This window comes from Danio rerio, chromosome 14 (assembly GCF_052040795.2).
Source record: "Danio rerio strain M-AB ecotype USA chromosome 14, GRCz13ab, whole genome shotgun sequence".
In the NCBI taxonomy this organism is placed as follows: domain Eukaryota; kingdom Metazoa; phylum Chordata; class Actinopteri; order Cypriniformes; family Danionidae; genus Danio; species Danio rerio.
The window spans coordinates 45,721,595-45,746,500 of NC_141034.1; the positions used below are offsets into that span (position 1 = coordinate 45,721,595).

General features: G+C 37.8%; 1 protein-coding gene and 2 long non-coding RNA genes across 42 annotated transcripts in view; 2 read left to right on the forward strand and 1 right to left on the reverse strand.

The window, feature by feature from the left end:
* bcorl1 (BCL6 corepressor like 1) overlaps positions 1-7,997 on the forward strand; it is a 44,257-nt gene extending 36,260 nt beyond the window's left edge. For all 32 annotated transcript variants that reach the window (XM_087281915.1, XM_087281931.1, XM_087281923.1 and 29 more), the window contains exons 8-12: positions 1,223-1,389; positions 3,497-3,642; positions 3,775-3,852; positions 5,290-5,464; positions 6,341-7,997. In XM_087281915.1, the coding sequence (XP_087138041.1) occupies positions 1,223-1,389; positions 3,497-3,642; positions 3,775-3,852; positions 5,290-5,464; positions 6,341-6,668 (894 nt within the window). In that variant the 3' untranslated portion in view covers positions 6,669-7,997. The remainder of the gene's footprint in view (positions 1-1,222; positions 1,390-3,496; positions 3,643-3,774; positions 3,853-5,289; positions 5,465-6,340) is intronic.
* LOC110440210 (uncharacterized) lies at positions 963-10,736 on the reverse strand. The gene is made up of 3 exons (XR_015508000.1): positions 10,610-10,736; positions 1,637-1,729; positions 963-1,422 (listed from the first exon to the last, which is right to left on the reverse strand). It is a non-coding gene; the product is annotated as an uncharacterized LOC110440210 (long non-coding RNA).
* The window catches only part of LOC137487537 (uncharacterized), a 37,305-nt gene continuing 22,823 nt past the window's right edge, over positions 10,425-24,906 (forward strand). For 2 of the 9 annotated variants that reach the window (XR_015508007.1, XR_015508009.1), the window contains exons 1-5: positions 10,607-10,715; positions 20,959-21,110; positions 22,373-22,483; positions 22,654-22,791; positions 22,878-23,031. This is a non-coding gene — a long non-coding RNA (uncharacterized LOC137487537). Of the gene's footprint in view, positions 10,726-20,958; positions 21,111-22,372; positions 22,484-22,653; positions 22,792-22,877; positions 23,246-24,906 lie in introns of those variants that run through there. The other 7 variants (XR_015508015.1, XR_015508014.1, XR_015508008.1 and 4 more) reach the window with 6 other exon arrangements.

Genomic DNA, 24,906 nt, shown 5'->3' on the forward strand with positions numbered 1-24,906 from the left:
ACAACATATCAGAAAATTGATGGTTCTCTTATTATAAAAAATATACACACATATACTCACCGCCCACTTTATTAGAAACATCTTACTAGTATCGAGTTGGACCCTTTTTTGCCTTCAGAACTGCCTTAATCCTTCATGGCGTAGATTCAACAAGGTACTGGAAATATTCCTCAGAGATTTTGGTCCACCAACAGCCTGAACCATTGATACAAGGAAGGATGGATCCATGCTTTCCTGTTGTTGACACCCAATTCTGACCCTACCATCCGAATGTTGCAGCAGAAATCAAGACTCATCAGACCAGGCAACGTTTGGCATCAACTAGGCATTTGCCCACAGAACTGCCGCTTAGTGGTTATTTTATTTTTTTTTTCGACCATTTTCTGTAAACCCTAGAGATGGTTGTGCGTGAAAATCCCAATAGATCAGCAGTTTCTGATATAAGACCAGCCCGTCTGGCACCAACAAATATGCCAAGTTCAAAGTGACTTAAATCAGCTTTCTTCCTCATTCTAATGCTCGGTTTGAATTGCAGCAGATCGTCTTGACCATGTCTACAGGCAAGGTGCTGCCATGTGATTGGCTAATTTGTGTTAACGAGCAGTTAGTGTACCTAATAAAGTGTCCGATGAGTGAATATATTGGAATTTTTTTTATTGAATTCTATATGGAAGATGTTAATTTGACATTTTTATGATTATTATTTGTTCATAATTTAGTTAATGATGCTAAAAAATTCATGTAGTGATGTGCGATATTGACTAAATAATTAAAAACTAAAATAAATGAATAAAAATAAATGTTTTTTGATAACGATAATTTGTCTTGTGTGTGTGATCCAGTAATTAAATTTTGCACTCTTCTTCTGAAAAACATGAATTTTCTGCTCTGAACTATACTCATTAGACAAATAAAAGAAGACAGACTGTTTTTGCAAAATGAGTGAAAACAAAAACTAAGACTTAGCATGTCATAGCATTTATATGCTGCAACTCTGATGATTTGAAGCACTTCTTTTATCCTCACTTGTAAGTCACTTTGGATAAAAGCGTCTGCTAAACAATGAGTGACATTCAATAATATCAGTTATTAAATTGTTACAACAACAATTACAACATTATCATAGATGATATCACAATCCATGTATGTTTTAATTGCTTTTCACATTGGTGTTAATAATCCTGTTTAATTGATTATCATTCATCCTAATGTTTGTTTTCAGGATGTGGTTTTGTACTGCTTGGAAAAGGATGTGCGAGAGGTGAACCGTCGAGACAATGCGGGTTACACAGCGCTGCATGAGGCCTGTGCACGTGGCTGGACACACATTGTACAGGTGCTACTGAAGCATGGGGCAGATGTCAACTGCAGCGCACAGGACGGCACACGGTGAGCAGCGGGTTACACAGATTCATTTATTACCTAGAAAAAATTGTAAAATTAAAAGTTAGTCGTCCCCACAGATAGCTTTAGGCTACTGCTTTTTTAAAATTGTACAATTGCAGTTTTGTGGTCAGTAGCTAATGGGCCACATTAGATTCTGATTCTAAAAATAGATCTTCCAAAATCTGTTTAAAATAAGATTATGTTTGTCCGCCCACAGCAACAACGTGTCCAACAAACTCTGTCCAATTACCTTATAAAACCTTCTTCCTCCTCCTGTTTCTTGTAAGAGCTTTGCCATGTCTTTTTTCATCACTCCAGCCCATCTGCAGTAGTGGAAAGAGTACTGAAAAATCAAGTAAAAGTACCATTACTTACCCACAACTTTAGTGTAAATGTTGTTTGTAAATATTACTCTAGTATAAGTAATAAAGGCAGCCCTTTTAAAAGTACTCAGGGGTAGTGAGTATTAAAATGTAAAAGGTTAATGCGTTTACATGTTATTTGAGAATTTGTGTGAAAACGTAACATTCTGTAGTGCATTTAGTGATTGCTTACAGCCGTTTGGTGATTTCAGTCGTCATACAGTAGGCATCCATCATCTTTTCATCAGTGGCATACAGTCTAAACAGTCTATCGCAGTGGTTCTCAAACTTTTTTCATGAAGTACCACCTAAAATGTGCAGTATTGAAATAAAGTTGCGTTGTAGGCCCAGTAAAGCAGCTACAACCCTGCACAGTTAAAAAAACGTAGCAGATAACCTCAGATATATAGGCTATATGTTATATATGGCATATTTTTTACATAATTTTTTATCAATTTTAAAATGTGTGTAGCATGTACATGACATATTTTATTCCTTTGCGTACCGCTAGAAGGAAGCTTGCGTACCACTAGTGGTACACGTACCATAGTTTGAGAACCACTGGTCTATCGGTTATTATGTGCAACAATTTTGGCTCCCGAATTTGTCACAACTCTGCTCAAAAGCCATGGCATATTAAACTTATACAAATAAGAATTTCAACATAATTAAATGCTCAAACCTAGACTAACCAAAGTCAACTGTTAAGCAAAACTAAAGCTAGAAATGAACTAAACAAAATAAGAACAAAATAACTGGGAGCAAGCGACAACCACATGCCAACATTGCCAGTGCTTTATAGGGGAGAGAACAGGTGTTTGGCAGAATTCTGCCTCATTTGACTTAGTAGCTGCCTGTCACTCTGTGGCGGCTTGCTGCAAACGCAGGTCTGTGCAGGTCTACAACTCAGAGAATACAACCGGCCTCTGCAGAATCTGAGTGAGGTTCATGTGAGCTCTACTGGTGTCCTATTGGCTGTCGCTCAAGAAAGTTGCTCTTCATGTACATAAAGTTTAAGGATTCTCAACTTTGTCGCGTCTCTCGAAATGCCCACCTGGTCGTTAACGGTCATTGTCGATAGCGAAGACCAGGGGTCACCAATCTCGGTCCTGGAGGGCCGGTGTCCCTGCAGGGTTTAGCTCCAACTTGCCTCAACACACCTGCCTGGATGTTTCAAGTATACCTAGTAAGACCTTGATTAGCTTGTTCAGGTGTGTTTGATTAGGGTTGGAGCTAAAATCTGCAGGACACCGGCCCTCCAGGAACAAGTTTGGTGACCACTGGCGTAGACTGTGGTCGCTGGAAGTCGCTTACTCTGTTGAAATGAACGGTCGCTTGCCGCTTTGCCACTGCGAGTCGCTGCTCGTAATGTGAATAAGGCTTTCGGCAGGTGAGTCTCTTGGTTTCACCCACTGGCTGGCCAAAACAGGAAGAACGAAGATTCCTCACAATAGGAATAACAGGACTGATTGTTCTACTTTAGATAATCACCGCAAACAAGAACAAAAAATAGTTACTGCAGATTGAAGGAAAAAAGTGCCGTAAAAGTATCGATGCAGCACTTAAAAGTACTCAAGTGAGAGTAGAAGTACAAATTTTTAAAACTACCTAATGTACAATTCCTGAGAAAAACAACTCCATTACAGTAACTTAAGTATTTGTTACTTCACACCACGACCAATCTGTAGTACTAACAGTAAACTTTACACTATTTTCGGTATGGTGACGTGTGTTTTAAACTTTTGCAGTCCAATTCATGATGCAGTAGCAGCTGATAATCTGCCGGCTGTCTGGATGTTGTTAAATCACGGAGCAGACCCAACGCTGGCCACCTACTCTGGTCAGACCGCAGTCAAACTCGCCCAGAGTCCAAGCATGAAGACTTTCCTCAAAGGTAAATCTGCTTGGGTTTGGCATACATGTTTGCTGAACTGTAATGCTTGCAGAATGATAACCAAGTTTACCTTGATTACATTGTTGAGATGAAAACTCAATACTGTATGATAAACTGTTTGTTTATCCGCAGAGTACTTTACTGATTTAGAAGGACGAACAGACCAGGATCCGAGCCTGCAGTGGGATTTCTACAGTAGCTCTGTGTTTGGTAAGAAAATTGAAAGTTACACTACCTGACAAAAGTCTTGTTGTTGATCCCAGTTGTAAGAGCAACAGATAATAACTTGACTTCTAGTTGATCATTTGGAAAAGTGGCAGAAGGTAGATCCTAATCATCATAATACTGCAGAAGCCCTTTTGTAACCCACATGGACCCAAGATTCTCACAGAAATCAGTCAAGTTTACATTCAGTATGGGGGAGTGTGTGAGATCTGCAGAGTGGATGGCAACATCAACATCCTGAGGTATCAAGACATTTGTGCTGCCCATTACATAACAAACCACAGGAGAGGGCAAATTCTTCAGCAGGATAGGATAGCTCCCACATCAAACTTCCTGAAAGCAAAAAAGGTCAAGGTGCTCCAGGATTGGCCAGCCCAATTACCAGAAATGAACATTATTGAGCATGTCTGGGATAATATGAAAGAGAAGACATTGAAGAGGAATCCAAAGAATGTTGATGAACTATGGGAGTCCTGCAAGAACACGTTCTTTGCCATTCCAGATGACTTAATTAATAAGTGATTGGAGTCATTGCAGAGATGTATGGATGCAGTCCTCCAAGCTCATTGGAGTCATACACAATATTAATTATTTTTCCACTGCAGCATGACTTTATATTCTGTACTGTACATTATTTCTGTTAAGTGACTTTTGTCTCAGCGGAGTCAGACCTTACTGTCCTTATTAAATAATTAAACATTAAAGCATGATTATATTTTATGCATCATGATAAACGAGGAGTCAAGTTATTAATTGTTGTTCCTAAAACTTGGATGGACGACAAGACTTTTGTGTTTACTTCTGCTCACTTTCAGCTTTTAAATATTATTATATCTGCAAAAATAATATAATAAAAAGTAAGGCAGATCATTTAAATTGTATTAATATTTTACAATATTTATGTGTTATTATTTGACAGTATTTTTGATGTACTGTGATATTTATGTTCTCTGGTATTATTTCAGAAGAAAATGATGACAGAATATTCAATGTTTTTTATGAAATGATACTGATCATGTTTATATTCATTTAATTAGGAAAAACAAGTATTTAATCAATGTTGTCAGGCTTTAGGTCCCCTCTTATGTTTAATCATTCTTCTAAATCACTCAGGGATGGTGGTATAACAAGTAAGACAAATCAATTTTTCCAGGTATTTTCTAATTTAAGCCAGCCAAGAAGTGTTCGAAGTATTCAGTGGTAAATCTGCCCACTAGAGGGAGGCAGATGCAGTATAAACCAGCAGAGGCAATCCTTCTCCTGGAGGACCAAAACACTGCAATATTAGACTCTTGCCAGCTCCAACACACTTTCTTGGAAGTAGTCATTCTGAAAACCTGAATTAGCTGATTAAGCTGTATTTGTTTAGTGTCATTTGTTTAGAGTTTGACTTTTATCTTTATTCCCTTTAAACATTTGCAGAGAAAGATCAGGAGCCTTGTTGGGACTTCCTGTTGTCTCAACCTGAGGATGAAGGCGAGGAGATGTTTAGCGAGCAGGTGAAGGAGAGAGACGCAGATGCAGACTGTCTTCTGTTCGAGTTCTCCTCAGAGCCTCTTCTGTCATGTTATCATGTCCAAGTATCACTAACACAGGGGTGAGTGACTGCAAACATGCCTTTTAAAGGGTCATGATGAGTTCCCCATTTCAGCACGGTTCTCACTACAGTCTAGACCCAAGGTTCTCAACAGGCGGCGCGCAGCTGCACAGAATAATCAGCTCCCATGTTGCTGCATATAGTGAATCACTAGGGCTTTAATATTATTTAAATTCGTCCCAAAATGTCATGGTACGATGGTCAGCGTTTGGTTCACGTGTCCTCACAACGAATACAGAATACATCCACAAAGAACTTGTTTTTCTGCCTGTAAACACGACTCAGCAGCGCTCACCAGTGTTTCTGCTATTTTCTTGGTTTCATGAAATCTTTCTACACAAAAACAGAAGTGTGCAACAGTAGTCCCACTTCCGAGTTCTTCTGACTGGTCCACAGAAATCGTTTTATCTTCAACGGCATCTAAATATGCAGTGCTGCAATAGACCTAAGTGTATAATAATCACGCGCATCCGTAAACCACAGATATATAAGATATTGTCTCATGTGAGCTTTTAAGTCAGTCTGTGAGTGTTCTCTACACACACATGCACAGCTGGATCTGCTGCATGGATGGACACCGTGAATATATATATATTTTTTGTGAATTTTATTTGTATTTTATATATTTATCTAAGTAACTTTTTATTGTGATATGAATTTGTTTTGATCATGTAATATTTTTATGTATATCCATCTTGCCATGAAACAGCCATAAGTTGCTGATGTGGCAATAAATAAATAATGAATAAATAATAAAAAAAGTGACTAAGCTGAAGAAAAATGAATGAACATGCCTATTAAAATCTCTGAAAATATAGCTTAGCATTTTATAACCCTTTGAAGCATGTCTCCTAATCCGCCTGTTTCTCTCCACAGTTTTTGCAACTGGTTCTTGCTAGCAGACGTGCTAAAGCGGCTAAAGATGTCAGCGCGCATTTTCCGGGCTCGATACCCTCAGTTTGAGGTGGTGAACATCGCTCAGGCGGAGCTGTGGAAGCAGGTCTCCGTCAGTCAGACGTGCAGCCCTCCGGACGAGCTCCAGCCGGAGGATGATGAGGACGGAGAGGAGACTGTGGAGCTGGTGCGCTGCGTGCCAGAGCTACAGGGACTGCTGGGCTCCTCCATACAGATCCTCCGAGAAGACGACAATGACAATGATGAAGATGATGATGACAAGTCAGCGCTCAGACCTTGCAGTCGATAGCGACTATAGTGCCGTCCGCAGTCCGATGGCCTGTTACCAGTACCAGCACTTTGTATGTTCAGAATCAGCCAGAAAGGTCCTATTTCTTCACAAGCGAAAGGAGCGATTTACGGGGACGGACTCCAGTGGGAAGCAACTTTCAGGTTTCTTCTGTAGGGTTTTGTTTATTTTTCATTTTTTAAAATAAACCTATATGTATAAGTAAAACATATTATGTATATCTTGACATCAGGGTGAACGCAGGGTGGTTGTGACTTGTTTTACGTCCATTTGGTTTTTTTTGACGCTCCTTTAGAAGAAGTGGTAATCCAAGTCTTTTTTTATCTTGGTATACTAAATGTGTGTAGCTAAGAGGCTTACGTCAAGCTAACGGCGGCGCAGGAATGCCTTCAAGCCAGATGCTTGGTGTGTAAACCATCGAGCTCCCAGAAGCCCCTTCACCTTTACTGCAAATGTTGCCCTCTTTACCTCAGCACCACTGCGGCTCTGCCAGGATCACGTCACACTTTCACTTTATTTCATTCGTGTCGTGCCGGGATCGGGATTGTGTTGCTCTGACGTCACACGTTGTTTTGTTTTTTTGAGCTGTTGGTTTTAGCCACTGATATAATTAATTTATGATATCCAGCAGGTGATATCGACCTTGACATTTAAGTGGTAAGAAAACCAAACCTGTGGATTTTTTTTAAAGGTTTTTCTACCAGAATCCGTCTCGAACTGCTTTTGCTGAAGAAGTCTGAGTTTTTCTTGGTGTACCAGATTCCCAGCGTGCTTTGTGGCGCGTGGTGTGTTTTATTTACACTGACTGTTGTTTGTGCTTAATTTAATAGTCATTAATATATTTGACCTTTTGTGTGTGTGTGTGTGTGTGTGTGTGTGTGTGTGTGTGTGTGTGTGTGTGTGTGTGTGTGTGTCAGACAAATGATATATGAAAATTGCTTTGTATGGTTGGTGCTTTATTTGACGACGTACAAATAATGAACCCTTTATCCTGAGGTTGTTTTGTTTTCCCAAACTGCGAACAGTATTTTAACAGGCTAAAGTACAGTTTTATTGTACTGGTGCTAAGCTAGATTTTTGTGTTGACAATCAATGAAGTTTTGTTTGACTGAAACCAATAAATATTTAAATGAAGAGAGAGCGAGAGAGATGTAAAGATAGAGTTTAGTTTCACTACTTACGGAAAAACCGCGAGACCTGAGGAAAGTACTTGGTTTTGATTGATTGAGGAAGGCATATTGCTTCAGTGATCTCTGTTCAAAGGAGAGCTGTTTATTTGATTCTTTTTTTAAAGAGATCAACCAGAATAAAGCATGATTGTCAAGTCTTGCTTGTGTGTTTGTAGCATTGGATACAAAAGGGATTTTGTTGTCACTTGACCCTGTTAACACTGCTTGCTTTGAGTCGGAGTGATCATTCATTCATTCATTTTCCTTCAGCTTAAACCCTTTATTCATCAGGATTCGCCACAGCTTAATGATCCGCCAACTTATCCAGCATGTTTTACCCTTTCAGCTGCAACCCAGTACTGGGAAACACACATACAATACATGAAGTTTCTTACAGACTAATTTCGAGAGGAGCATGTGATATGATCGACTACAGCTGATCCTTATCACTAGTCATTAGCTAGCCTATCAGATTCATTCATTCTCAACTTCATTCCCTATCTTCGTTTTGGAACCGCCCTTCGACCCCCCACTTTTAAATTAGAAAAATTTCTAATTGAGCCAGTCGGTACTTTCTGCGCGGAGTTTGCATGTTCGCGTGGGTTTTCCCCGGCTACTCCCACAGTCTAAAGACATGTACACAAGTTAATTGTAATAACAGTCACAGGCACTTGATGCATACATACTGAATCAATTAAAACCACCACATTAACTAAAGTATAGGTACCGGCTCTCGAGAAATACCTGATCTTGTATCCTTCTTAAAGCTTATTGACCAGGCGGGAACCTTGGGCTCATCTATCTCCGAGCTTTGGATTCTCTCCCAGGACAGCATGCCAAACCTGCTATCATAGTCGAGCATTATCTAAGTGTGAACTCTAGAAGGCTAATTTAGTTTATTCAATCCACTAATAGCGAATGTCTTTGGACTGTGGGGGAAAACGGAGCACCTGGAGGAAACCCATGCCAACACGGAGAGAACATGCAGACTCCACACAGAAATACCAAATGACCCAGCCGAGACTTGAACCAATGGCCTTCTTGCTGTGAGGCGATTGTGCTAACCACTACACCACCATGACGCCCATCGCAGTGATCTAATGGGTCAAAATCCACATTAATGCACTAACTAAAATAATCCTAATGGATTTTTTTCTGTATCCGCTTAGAATTTCGTTTACGAATTTTAGATACTAAAATGTTAAAATTCATTAAATATATCAATTCATTTTTTTCCAAAGGGGTTTACACTTGAGGACATTAGTCAAAACAAATAATCAAAGCAACCACAGAACTACAAACAAGGAAATAATAAAATACAAAAGGGATTGTTAGTGTTTGAAGAACCAACCAAATCCAACGTTGAGCCATCGTCTTAAACCAGCGCCATATTAACGTCAAATACTGAAAATAAATTCATAAAATGTACTCAGGGTAAAGTAAAAGTACACGTTTTTGAAGCTACTTACTAAATCACAAATCTTGAAAAAAAAAACTACTCAGTAAATTGTGTATTGGTAATTTGTTACTTTACACCACTTAAAATCAATTGGTAAAATGTGCACTGCTCAAAATTGACATCTTTAATATATGTTTAAATATAGTGATGGTATTTCAAAGGTCTATCTTGAAGCTCATTTCATATATATGGAGCATAGAGAATGCAGTTCAACCCAACTGTGTTTAAGTATTTGAACAGTACTCCAACAAACTAGACATACTCTGTGTGTAGTGTTAGGTACTAGTTTTTATTAATTTGTTTAATGTAAACTTCATTGTTTAGTAAATATGTTTAAGTGTGAGATAAAGAAGAAGTGTGAGAAGTCTATATAAAGTTCGTTCTGCCCTGAAGAGGGCAGTAGATATTAACATTTTATCTTCACTATGGTTCAATTTAAGAATTTATTTTAACCATTAAATTATTAAAACACTGCTGAAAAAAAACAACTTAAACCAGCCTGGGTTGGTTGGTGGGTTTTGGCTGTTCAACCAGCCTAGTTTTAGAGGGGTTTGGCCATTCCAGGCTAGTTTTCAGCCATTTCCAGTCTGGTCTTAGCTGGTCAGGCTAGAAGATGCACTGCAAAAAAAGCTTTACTTACTTAAGAGTTTTTGTTTGAAAACAAGTCTTGTTTTCAGAAATAATATGCCAATATTAAGTGAGTTTTTCCATAAAACAAGCAAAATAATTCTGCCAATGGGGTAAGCAAAATCTTGTTTTTGCTTTTGACATTATTTTTCTTACCCCATTGGCAGATTATTTTGCTAGTTTTGAGGAAAAACTCTTTCTAAAAACAGGACAATGTTTTGGTAGCTTAGAAATGCTTCTTGATTTAGGAATTTTTAGATATTTGGACTAAAAACAAGGCAAGTAAGAAACTAAGGAAGAAAATCATTTGTTTGCAGTATGACCAACTTAAACCAGTAAAAAATTGTAAAAAAAAATGTAAAAGTTATTTCTGTTCATTACAAAATCTTTTACAAAAGTCGTGGTTAATACGAAAATAACACTATTCCGATCATAATAACAACGTAATAATAATTAAATTCATTACAATTCAAACAAATCAGCACATTTTAATTATAGCATGTGACACTGTAATGACGATTCAGCGCATTGAGAGATATTAGATATTTTGAAATACATTAAAATAAGTTATTTTTAATTGTATTACTATTTATGTGCAAATGAAGCTATTTGTAACCCTTAACGTATTTTGAGGGAAAATATACAAACATCGGTGAGCGAGAAACTTTCAAAAACAGAAATCTCACCGAGGCCGAGTCCAAACATCAGCCACTAGTGTACATTTAGTCGTCCCACTGAAAGATGCTAACACGTCCGATCCATAGGCCTGGAGGCAGTTCAGCGCGATGAAAGGTCAGTCAAAGTAGGTGATGCAGTTTTTTGGAGGAAGGGGCGATCAATTTGTTGAGAAACTGGCGCATGTGTGGAGCTCGTGGGAGAAATACGAGACAGGGTTTAGAAATGATAGTCTGCGTAGATTCTGCCTCAGGAGACCCGCGTTATTACGCGGAGGAACAGGCAGATAAATCCTGACTCAGGCCTTCCTGCAGGACACACATGCCTTACTGTTATAAAGCGTAATTAAGCAATAAAGTAATACCTCTCTTACGCTGCTAACTTTATGGTAACAGTTTATGACTGCTAAGAGATAACGGCCATAATGTGAGCAGAGTAAGACTAAAAAAAACTCAATCTTCAGGTGAGACGCCATCTTGAACGCGATCAAATGGAGAACCTAAGGGAAAGATTTGGGCGCTCTATTAAAGTCATACAGCCATCATTTTTACTATTCAGTTTCTGTATGTTGGAAGTATTTTTTTTTCTTTGAAAGTTTCATTCACTGAAAATCCTAAAAGAAACTGAACTATGGTTTTATAGGCCTTTATGGTTCTGGTGTATTGATTAGTACAAATACAACTGTTACTCATTTTTTGTGGTTATATAGACAAATTACCGGGATTTGTAATCCCCTATACTCAAATAACTACTCGTTACAACTGCAGTATGCAGGAGAGCATCTTTGACTGCACAACATGTCAAACCTTGAGGCAGATGAGCTACAGCAGCAGAAGACCACACCAGATGTGACTCCAGCTAAGAACACAAAACTGAGGCTACAATTTACACAGGCTCACCAAAATAGGACAATAGAAAATTGGAAATACTTTGCCTGGTCTGATGAGTCTCAATTTCCGCTGCAACATTTGGTAGGTTCAGAATTTGGCATCAACAACAAAAAAGCATGGATCTATCATACCTTGGATCAAAGGTTTTGTCTGCTGGTGGTGGTGTAATGGTGTGGGAGATATTGTCTTGGCACACTTTGGGCCCAATAGTACCAACTAAGCTCCCTATCAACGCCACAGCCTACCTGTGATGGCTACTTCCAGCAGGATAACGTGCCATGTCATAAAACACGAATCATCTCAGACTGGTTTCTTGAACAGAACAATGAGTTGACTGTAGTCAAATGGCCTCCACAGTCACCAGATCTCAATTCAATAGAGCACCTTTGGGATGTGGGGGAACGGGAAATTCTCATCATAGATGTGCAGCTGACAAATCTGCGGCAACTGCATGATGCTATCATGTCAACACGGACCAACATTCTCTGAGGAATATTTCCAGTACCTTTGTTGAAGCTATAAAACTAAGGATTAAGTTTATAAAAGGCAAAAGGGGGTCCAACCCAGTACTAATAAGGTGTACCTAATAAAATGGCCGGTGAGTGTAAATGACATGGGTAATATATTTTAACATGCACATTTAAAATGTAAACATTTTTTAAATGGTTAAAAAAATGAACAAATATATGGCCGTATATGACCATCATATTATGTAAGTCATAAATGTAATTTGCATGTATTGCCATTTATCAGATTCATATGTGGGTATGGGCAGCACTCTATTCAGTTTTGCTTTTTTAATTTCAAAATAAATCAAAAGACCTGACAAAATCCTATTCACAAATCTTTCCGTAGATCAACAGTGAAAGAAAGAGATGGATTAAAACACCAGGTGTAAATGGGAGCGCGTCTTCTTCACCTAATAGTCAATCTACTACAATCACAGGGCCTTTGGTTGGCTTTAATTTCCACTTTAAAGGCATCTTCAGTAAAATTGCTCCATAATTAATAAGCCAAATGCCAAAAATGCAACTCAAAGCAAGGAAAGCTGTTTTACAGAAAACAGAAGTTTGTTGTGTGGATAAACTCGACTGAATGCTTTCTTTTCTTTATTGTACAATTGTAAATATGGCACTACCCTATACAGTCAATAAGCTATAGTTTGTCCATCCATGTCTTAACAGATGAGTCAGCTAGTCTGGAATGTCTAGTCAGTCCTTCTTAAGCCCACGCCTTCAGAAAACACAGGTTAGCTGGAAAATGCATGGTAATACTCCACTCAATGCTCTCAATAGTTAGCTGTTGGTTAGCTTGGTTGCCTGGTGCTGAATTGATGCAGTGGAATGGAAGAGAATGCTGAGTGCTGGAGGCCCATTTACATGCAAAAGAGTGAATAGAAATCACAGCACGGTGCAGTGGTGAGAGAGAGAGAGAGAGTGTGTCATGAAAAAGATGAGTTAAGGATGCCGCTGGGGACAGTCTGAGGCCAGAAGCAGAGTTGAGCAAAATGAAGACATGCTTCAATTAACACCTGCGCTGTTACACTCGGTGCCTCATGGAAAACCTAATGTGCATTCAGACTGTCAAAGTATTCTTTAAAAGGCTTAATAGAAACACACAGCAGATTAATATTGCTTTCAAGAGTTCCCACTTAGATATGCTTGGCACTTATAGCAGGTTTGACATGCTGTCCCGGGAGAGAACCCTGAGCTCGGAGATATTTGAGCCCAGGGCTCCCGTCCGGTCTAGAAGCATATCAGGAGAACCGAGATCAGGTAGGTCTCGATCGCTCCCCCTTTAGAGAGGGAGAAAAAGGAGGAGATGGGGTGGAAGGGGGGATTCTTCCAAAACAAAGTGCAATAAGGAGAAAGTGATCCATTTAAGCTAGGATCATTCTGATTGGATTATTACTGATTACGGATGAGTGGCTAGCGGTGCACAATCATATCACATGCTCCTCTAGAAATTAGTTTATGAAACTTCACTTGTCATTTTAGATGTTCTGTTTTGCATTTTAATTTCATGTTGCTTTAATAATATTGTTCAACTTTTATCATTTCGTTTATTTGTTTTCAATTTAAATGAATATTTCAGTAAGTGAGCGACGCGGCAGCTCAGTGGTTAGCACTGTCGCCTCACAGCAAGAAGGTCGCTGTTTCGAGTCCCTACTGGGTCAGTTGGATTTCTGTGTACAGTTTGCATGTTCTCCCTGTGTTCGTGTGGGTTTCCTCCGGTTTCCCCCACAGTCCAAAGTCATGCGCTATAGGTGACCTGAATAAACTAAATCGACTGTATGAGTGTGAATGAGTGTGTATGGATGTTTCCCAGTGATGGGTTGCAGCTGAAAGGGCATCTGCTGTGTAAAACATATAAATAAGTTGGCGGTTCATTCCTCTGTGGCGACCCCTGTTTATTAAAGGGACTAAGCTAAAGGAAAATGAATGAGTTATTTCAGTTAGTGTTTTTAGTGATTTAACTTGAACACATTTATTCCAGTTAAAGGGATAGAAGTTCATTAGTTCATCCAAAAATGAAAATTCTGTCATCATTTAAGCGCCTTTCACTTGTTTCAAATCTGTTTGACTGTTTGTTTTTTCGGTTGAACGCAAAAGAAGTTAGTTTGAAAAATGTTATCATTGATTTCCATAGTATTTGTTTTTCCCATGAATGTCAGGGGTTACCGATTTTTCATAACTTTTTTTTGAAACACATAAAGATTTGGAAAGGGGTTGATTTTATGACGTCATTGATGATGCGCTAGACTCAGATGAAGGGCAGGAAGGCAAGGCAAGTTTATTTATATGGCACATTTCACACACAGTGGCATTTCAAAGTGCTTTTCATAAACAGGAATAAAAAGACAAGAATAAGAAAATAAAAACAAATTAAAAAAATGATTAAACACAGATAAAAACAGATGTGTTAAAACAGGTTATAAAAGAATGAAAAAGAAAATAAAGACATAACAGTGTGATCTGTCAGACGTAGCACAGTCCTCATCTAGTAAAGGAACAGCTAAACAGATTTGTGTTCAGTCTTGATTTAAATGTGCCTAATGTTGGAGCACATCTGATCATTTCTGGAAGCTGATTCCAGTAGCGAGGGGCGTAGTTGCTCAAGGCTGATACACCCTGCTTTGGCTGAACTCTTTGAATTTCTAGTTTATTTGATCCTAATGATCTGAGTGATCTGTTATGTTTGTATTCAGTGAGCAAATCTGTAATGTATTGAGGTCCTTGGCCATTTAGTGATTTATAGACAAGTAATAATACTTTAAAATCTATTCTGAATGTAACTGCGAGCCAGTGTAAAGACCCGAGGACAGGTGTGATGTGCTCTGATTTTCTGGTTCTGGTCAGAACCCTGGCCGCAGCGTTCTGAATCAGCTGCAACTGTCTGACTGTCTTTTTGGAAGGCCCATGAGGAGACCGTTACACTAATCCAACATTTTTTAACAAGTTAAATTAAAGATTGGGCGGCACGGCTGTTTAGTGGTTAGTTGGCGGTTCATTTCACTGTGGCGATCCCTGATTAATAAAGGGACTAAGCCGAAAAGAAAATCAATGAATGACATTTGAAGGTTTAAAAAATAATACATGTGTGTGAATGAGAGTATGTGGGTGTTTCCCAGTGCTGGGTTGCAGCTGGAAGGGCATCCGCTGTGTAAAAACATATGCTGCATAAGTTGGTGGTTCATTCCGCTGTTGTGGCCCCTGAAGAATAAAGGGACCAAGCTGAAGGAAAATTAATGAATTCATTTAATTTTATTTTCGCTACACTGAAAAGGCTTTTTGTTCATTTGTTAGGGTTGCACAATACTGGAGTTTTGCAGATTTTTACTTTTATTTATCTTAAAAATATTTTAAAAATCTCTTAAAACACTGTGCATTCACAGTCAAATCATAAATGACGGAGAAATATTTAATTTTATAATAATATTCCTTAAAATGTGTTTGTTATACAGTGCTCCGCATATACAAACCTCTCTTTTAAATTCATGTTTAATAGGAAGCTATTATATTTGTGCATTAGATTAGTCAGTACTGAAGCCAAATCTGGAGCTAATCTAACAATATAACTTTCGATAACAGTCCAAAAATTAATCACCCAAATTTATATGTTGTATAAAAATATTCAATACAAATTAAAAAATAGGAAAAATCAAGAGAAGCAAAAAAAAAAAGTAAAAATTTAGTCGAAATTTTGTAAGTTGTAATTTTTTTGCAATGTTTTGCTTGAATTTAAATGTATAATCTTTCAAATTCTCAATTTCTTCTGTGACTAAAATAATATTTTAATAAATCTATCTGTTTAATAAATCTGTTTTGTTTAAATGCACCAAAATAGATGACCCCTATTCACTGAGAAATGGAGAAAAATATTAATTTTCAAAATGAGGTGTACTCAATTACTCTGAGCATTATAGCTATAAAAACAATAAATGAAATATATGCAAAGTATACATATAGAGAGCAAGATTTAAAATGAAAGCTGATTTTCTTTTTAAAAGTTTAATTAATTCAAATTAATAATGTGTTTAACAAATGTACACACAAACAGTGAACAATTCTGAAGCTCACAGCAACAGGTGTGTCTTTAAAGGTTTACTTATTATTGTTAAACCCTAGAGGAAATTAATGGAGTTTTTTTTACTTCTAGATCTTTTTATGTGCCCTGCAGCCAAACTACTTTTAATTTTAGTTACACATTTAAGCAAATACTGCCCATTTCCCATTATAGTCAGTTTCAGAGTCTCTTGCCAAAAGGCTATTTTAAATAAGCGTTATATAATTCTATTTAACAAAACAAGGGAACCATCTTGAGTCACTTAGCACGCAAACCTTGAGGGACTGCTTTACAAAGAAAAAACACATTAACTTCCAGAGGTTACTAAAGTTCAATGGTGTTACTATTCAAAAACAGACCTTCAAGATTTAGGATCTGCTATATTCTAATCTTTAACTTGTTGTCATTAAATCAATTTATCGATTAACTGTGTTAAAATAACCCAAAATGACCTGTCATGACATTTTCTGCTACACTATGCCAAGCCTCATTGCATCACATGTGCATTCAGGTTTCACAGCCACTCCTTCACCAAGCCCACAAGATCTGCTACCTGCCATTGGCTGCCCTTTTACAGCTAATCAGTGATTGGTTTAAATCTAGGGCACGACTCGATTAGACTTACTGACAGTTACATATGCACATGCAACTCTATAGAAGTAGATGGAGTATTAAAATAACTACTGAAGGATAAAGATGTCAAATCTGCAACGTCTAAAGAAAGGATCACTTATTAAAACACAAAACAATGTACTTTGTGACTACAAATCATTAGTTTAAATCTGCTGGAGTGTTTGAGTTGCAAGATAAAGCTTCTTAAGTGGCCAACACAAAAGACCAAAAGTCACTTTTGACATAAAGGGTTTAAATCTCATTGTCGGCCTCTCTTTTAGTATTTATATATGTATATGTAAATATGTGTGTGTGTGTGTGTGTGCATTCAGGGGGTCATCAAGTTTGCTCTTTGTTCAGATTATGTAATGGTTCTTCATGCACAAAGAGGCGGTCCTGCCAGTTTTGCTTCTCTCACACCACTGGGAACTTCCCTTTCTCTGCTTTTGAGCACCTCTTTTATAGAGACTGTTACAAATGCCAGATAACCTGAGCACTTCTTACATGCTAATTAAGATCCCATTCTCCTTACTTTGCTTAACCCAGATTCAGGTTTAAAGTGAGTACAGTATTTTTTTTAGAGAGTGCATATTGACTTTGGAAGACTCTGTTCTTATGCATCTGTTAAAACAGATGTTTGGTGCACTGACCTTGCATGAGTTGAACTTTCCAGGCTTGCTGAGTAACGACTGAAGTGAACCGTGCAGTTAATTCCATTCTTTCTAATTATTTATAGCATGGCTAGCATGGCTCAATAATCTGTTGCTATTTTGGTTGGACGCGTCTCTGCCAGGGACAAATATTCTTGGATGTTAAGTATAGAATGTCATTCACTCATCACTCAGCATCTCAACATGTGGCCCAGACCACTGATCACGCACAGATCACCCGTCTGAGCAGTGTGATTATAGATGTGCCAACTTTCACACTGACAGTTCAGGATGTGGGTTGCAACATAAAGGTGTTTCCTCAATTATGGGCACTTTTGATACTGTGGACTTTGCCTGCAGACAATCTCCAACCGTTTATACACATGCACCAGGAGACCAATCAATGTTTAATAAACATTGTCACAATGATGTCATTCCTACCTAATCTTAAATTATGAGTTGTGTTTGATAGTGACGACATTGAAATGAAGATTGTAAACATTGTTAACTAACATAATATTGCAGATTTTAAAGCTTCTTTTAGCCCTAATCTACATTTAATTGCTTAAAAATTAGGCAGAGACGATAGAACAAACAAATGAGTATAAAAACACTGGATAAAGTAAAACCAAAGGAGACACAGGTGAGCACAATCAATGACAAAAACATACTTCTAATCCATTATAACCATTCATTCATTCATTTTCTTTTCGGCGTAGTCCCTTTTTTAATCTGGGGTCGCCACAGCAGAATGAACCGCCAATTTATCCAGCATATGTTTTATGCAGCGGATGCCCTTCCAGCTGCAACCCATCACTGTGAAACAACCATACACACTCATTCACACACATATACACTACGGACAATTTAGCCCATCTAATTCAACTGTACCGCATGTCTTTGGACTTGTGGGGGAAACCGGAACACCTAGTGGAAACCCATGCGAAAGCGGGGAGAACATGCAAACTCCACACAGAAACACCAACTGACCCAGCCGCGACTCGAATCAGCAACTTTCTTGCTGTGAGGCGACAGCACTACCTACTGCGTCACTGCATCGCCTTTATCATAACCATGGAAATATAAAGTAAAAGGAAGGTTTACACAACAATAATCTAAAAGTCTGATTCACAATTACATGACCCTCTCTTCAACTATCCGGCTGATTCGTTCTGCTTGGAGTCTGCATGGAAATAGTTTCATTTTCAATGGTGGTGCTGATAATGAAACTCTTTAGAATGTAATATAAATATGTCAGGTGTTGCTTTGGTAACATAAGTGTAACATACACAGCAATATGGATGATGAACAAAAAATTATGTTTTTCTGACTCATTTTTTTGTCTGATATTTACTTTGTTAAATAACTGAAAAAAGAAATAGTGCGCTTTCGCTTAGCCACCTAGGGAAACTGGTAGTCAGGCAACAGCATAGCTCAACACAGTGGTCTAAACATGTCTAGAATTCCAGGCCTAGAATGGTTTCATACAGAATCTTACCTCATCATACCAGGCCCACAACTGGAACCATTCCTGACTGTTCTTAGAACCGTTCGGCACGATAGTGTAAAATGAGCTATTGATCTGTGAAAATGCCTAAATTTCTGTATTATATATGCCAGGTCAGCAGTTGTCATTAGCCATGTTTCCATCCACTCATTTTTATTCGCATTTTGGAGATGCGCATAAAACAACAGTTGCTGGAAATGCATACATTTGGAAAATACGCATGAAAAACATATACGCATAACTGAGTAGGAAAAACTTTTTATTCGATAATAAAAGATGCGCATAAACTGCGATAGAAACACTTTTACCGAACTAATTCCAGTATGCGAAATAAAAAAGGTCATGTGATTTTGTTATGAGATCCTGTGATGATAAAATTGTGTGTGAATGAACAAACCAGCTGGCTGAGCACATTGTGAAGTATCTGAAATGTTGTTTTGGTCATTTCAGTGTTAGTATTATTATATTTTTAATGACCTCCAAAATTGTCAAGAGCATCTGTGCTCTGCATCTCACGCCTTGAAACACCACCACGCGTTCATGGCATGTTGGCATACTGCCTTCTGAGGGTGCAGGTCATTTATTAAATAAGGAAAAGATTCACACAGCTTCTCCTACCACAGCAAATGTAGTTTTTACCTTTAATATTTGGCGCCTGATAATCAGGAAGTGATGATTTTGTTGTCTTTAACTCATTGGATGGAAACACTACTTTATTCGCATGTCTGATTTGCGATATTCCAGTTATGCGCATAAATTTAATTTGCATCTTTGAATGGAAACATAGCTACTGGCACAAGTATAGTCCTGTAGTAACACATATTGCCATGTCTGCTGTCACAATTACCAGCGGTTAAGGCCTTGCAGATCGCTGGAGAGCATCACTCAGACTACAATTCTGCCACTGAAATTAACTTCAAATATTATTATTTCTTGCACTTACACTTGACCCAGATTCCCCTTAATTGCAAACACATAGCTGAAGCTTGTGAAGACTGATTCATGCACTACAAATACACCTCACTCACACACACATTGCTGAGTCTTGTTGTTTATAACATTTCTAATTGTTTGCCTGGCCTTATGTTTTTTTACCCATGTTTTGTTTATCGATCCTGTTGTTTTTGCTGCCTGCCCTGATCATTTGCCTGCTTTTGATTATGCTCTTGGATACTCCTGTTTGCCCGTGTTTTGACCGTTGCTTGCCTGACTAATCTCTTATATAAACTGCTTGTGGATTCTCATCTCAGTTGCCAGTATACTTATGTTACATCTGTAGACTGAACATGTTATGCATGTGCACATATCTTCTCACACATATCCCACACATTTTTGTAGTTCACATGGAGTGGGTGATATTGTTTTAAGTGCTGAATCCTTGAATAAAAAAGTCAATTTATAATACAGCCATGTATGACACAACTGATAATTAACTAATGACAAGCATTGACTTGCTCCTTCAGATTAGATTAAATCACGTGAAGGAGTCAGATCAACCCCTTCTGAGGACAAACTATTTAGCCTATGAGGACACCAAGCCAAACAGATCTCTTCAAGCAGATATAAATATCTTTAGTAATATAAATAGAAATCTTAATTTCTTCATGAAAAAATTATACTGACTTCAAGATTTTGAATAGTCTAGTGGTGTATACTGTAACAAAAGCTTTTTTAAAAATTCATATATCATTTGTAAGCATTTATAGCATTTCCTTTCTCTAAAAAAATGTAAAAACAATTCATTTATTGGTGGTTAAGAACCAGCATTATTGCACCATATATTGATTTTAGTAACACGTCTGGATTTAAATCATTGGTATTGTGTTGTCTAAAAATGAATATAAACACATCTGAATACATTGCAAAAATGTTCGAAATTAGCCAATCTTTTTTGAAAATTTTGATTTAATTGGTAGTTTACAGAATAAAACTCGCAAAAACATATAAATAAACTATTTATTGTAAATTCAGACAAAAGGATTATTGTCAAGGGGTGTCCTATTTATTTCTTGGGTGTGTGCTTGTTTATGTGGTTCATGAGGACGCAAATTTGTATTATGACATGGTGACCTAGGTATTACAGTGTTTTTATTTTTTTATTATTTTTTAGAGGTTTTTCACCTTTATTTTGATAGGACAGTAGAGAATTCAGACAGGAAAGCACTGGGAGCAGAGAGAGGGAAAGGATCGGCAAAAGACCTCGAGACGGGAATCAAACCCGGATCGCCACGAGCACACTGGTGCTATATGTCAGCATGCAGTACCACTAGGCTACTGGCGCCGACAGGTATTACAATGTTTTTAAAATGTGTTTTATAAGGACATGCCTTGCGTCCTCATAATGTAAAACTTTAAAATAATACATAACAGGGTGTTTTACATCAAAAAATTGCCACAGGTTTCCTGTGAAGGTTTGGTTTAGGGGTAAGCAATGTGCGAATTATACATTGATGATCAGGTCAACTGTTTTGGTTAGTTTGTGTAATACATGCTTCAGTCATTTATGTATTTATTTTTAGTTACATTTAGTTTATTAATAACACAAATTTAAGTTTTCAGCGTTTTGAGGGTTAAGTATTTTACGTTTTGTCAGTGTAGTGGCTAATTTGTACGAGTTAAGTTGTACGAAAACGTATGATTTTAAAGGAGGCGTGGCACAAAACCCCGCTAAACCCAATTGTCATTGGGTGATGAGCAAATTGCACTTAACTGTACATTTTTACATTTGTATTTTAATTATTATTAAGCAGTATTATTTGGGGGGGGGGGGGGGGTCTCAATCATCACAAATACTGCAGAAGACCTATTGAAACCTGCATGAACCCAAGATTCTCACAAAAATCAGTCAAGTTTGGTGGAGAAAAAATCATGGTTTGGGGCTACATTCAGTATGGGGGTGTGCCAGAGATCTGCAAATAATTAAAAATCAAGGCATGATCATATATTATTTGGGTAAAATAAGCGTAATCTTGAGCCCTTTGCCTTTCAAATAAGCCACTTCTGATACAAAATGATCAACTAAAAGTCACATTTTTATTTGTTGTTACTAAAACTAAAAGATATTAGGTGGCAGGACTTTTGCCAGGTAGTGTACAAAAAAGTGTCTTTTCAAGGGGACTGAACAGATACTGATAACTGATAGTCATGAAGTCAGACCTACGTGAGTTGAAGTTTTCTTGGTGGAGGAAAGCAAGCGGTTGTAAAAGTTCCAGCTGAGAGCCACACCTACAGCGTTGTGTAACCTCAGCTGCCTTGAACAGTCAAACAGCCACACGTCGCTCACGAAGCAGCCTTATCATATACAGTCTGCATGAGCTGATCGTGTAGAGCGAAACATGAGCTGCAGGCCCAGACGAATCCTCAGCTGGATTACTGCATGTCTAGTTGATTTTTTTCACATACAGTCTCTACGGTTGCAGTGCAGTACAAAGAGTGCAAACAGATAAGATAGCTTGCATTCAGTGCAGTGTCAACAGAGGTTTTCAGGGTTGCTGAGCACTTACTCTTTGCTGACTGTTTGTTGACACACACCTTTACGTCTCTCTGCAGGCTCTGTTTCCTGTGACAGATTGGGGAAGCGCTTGCACTTCAGCCTTGCACTAAGATATCGGTCCACAGAGAGACATTGTGACCTAACATCAGCAGTCTGAAGGTCATTATGTAAGTGCTTTAAATATGTGCACATCATATTTACTTTAATGATATAATGAATGGAAAATAAATCATATAAATATATAAAATGAAAATCAACCCAAGGCTCATTTTCAAAATGTACCACTATATACATTTCTGAAGAGCAGCAAATATGCAGGAGGTGTGTTTTTTTGCAGTGTTTGTTATCTCGATTCCACCAGAGTCCGCTGTCGACTGACTGACCTACTGACCGACCCTTCTCCTTCTCTAAACCCAACCAATAGTGTTTTCAAAAGCACTGATTGACCCGACCACCCACTCCCCTAAACCCTAAAGTAAAAGCCCTCGCCTGATTTTTACCATGTTTTCAGATTTTACCACATTCTCACCCTGTTATTTACTTGTTTATTTTATTTTTTAGCTTCTGTTTTAGTTTTACCCACTTTCTGGTACCGTTCTTCACTGGACTCGAACCCCATCATCGTGGTCAACTCCTCTCTGCGTCTCAAGTCCGCTGATGTACATGGTGAACTACTGGACAAACTGGTAACAGTGGAAAAGCTGTCCACGTGGAAGTAAGCAGTCAGCTGTGAACGAGAAAAGGAACAGCATCATACTGCCCACGTACATTTAATTTTAAAAACAAAAATGCAGTCATACGCATTTCTGGCTACACAATTTGTGATCTCCGGAATTGTATATAAGAGTACATTTTCAGAATGAGCCTATATTGATAAAAAAAAATATAATAAAGGTGCAACAGAACTGCAGTGTTGTTACAGATAATACAGAAAAAAATACTGAAATTGCTATATATATATATATATATATATATATATATATATATATATATATATATATATATATATATATATATTACAATACAAAAATCATAAAAATAACAAAAGAGGATGGCAAAAATAATAAACACAAAGCTGAAAATATAAAAATATAACTAATTTGAATAAAATAAAATTAACAAATGCACAAAACACTAACAAAATGCCTTAACTATTACATTTATATATACAAAATAAAGCTAAACAGATAAAAAAAATTTAGGTAAAAATTCAATCTGAAAACTTAAAACTATAAACAAAATTAATATGTATTAAACTAGTAGGTAACAGTATTCATTCATTAATTAATTAATTAATTCATTCATTTTCCTTCAGCTTAGTACCTTATTTATCAGGGGTCGCCACACAGGAATGAACCACCAACTATTTCAGCATATGTTTTACACAGCAGATCCCCTTTTAGCCCCAACCCAGTACTGGGAAACATCCAAACACACTCATTCACACACTTACACTACAGCCAAATAAATTTATTCAATTCACCTACAGCGCATGTGTTTGGATTGTGGGGGAAACCGGGGCACTTGGAGGAACGCAAACACGAGGAGAACATGCAAACTCCACACAGAAATGCCAAATGACCCAAATGGGACGCAAACCAAAAACCTTCTTGCTTAGAGGCGACAGTGCTAACCACTGAGCCACTGTGCCTCCCTAGTAAAAATATTAACTAAATTATTAAAACACACATGTGACATCTAAAGTAACAGTCATTTTTTTTTAACTAGGTGGAAATGGTCTTCCATAGAATATATTGTTAATGGCTTTCACGTGAAGCATAGTGTGATAAAGAGTTATTGCAAAAAATAAAAGTGGATAAATATTTATTATGTGATACAAATAGGAAAATTAGGCTTCCACAGAAACCAGCATAAGTGTCCTGTAATTTGAGATTAGCATCGCACGCAACCAACTCTCATTTTACACAGACGTCTTCAGGAAAAGGGCACAGTAAAAAGGAACTATTGCTCAGAAACTATTGCTTTATTGCATCTTTATGCAATCACGTTGTTCTTGCTCTTTTAGGGACAAGTTGCTTAACGACAGCAGGGATATTGCCACACGAGCCACTGTCATGCATCTCCTAAAAATCACAACAGATAAAGTGGACAATAAGGCATATCGTGAGAGCTTGGCGGCAAGAACGGACAGCTTGTTCACGAAGAGAGACAGAGATTGCTAATGCAGTAATGGAGCACACAGGCTTTTCATTATACAACACAAGGCTTAGTATTGTGAGGCTGAATGGGGTGAGCATCTCCCTACCCAAACCAGCTGATCATCCCACCATAGCACCACTAACAGCTGTCTGCCAAAGCCATCACATTCAGAAATACATTGAGAAATTAACCAGAAACCAGGCTCACTGGGTGCATTTTGTTGCACGTTTCAGTTGACAAATCCACTAGAGGGTGCTGTCAAGTTTTGTGTCATTTTAAAATGTGTTTTTTTGTATGTTTTAGATAAGCATCTTCCTTGTAGATGTAAGTTATGGCCGATTGTGAACAAATCATTCTTTTTAACCGCATCTTCTAAGTGAATCGATCGAACCAGTTCACTAAATCAAACTGAATCATTTGAAACTGTTCA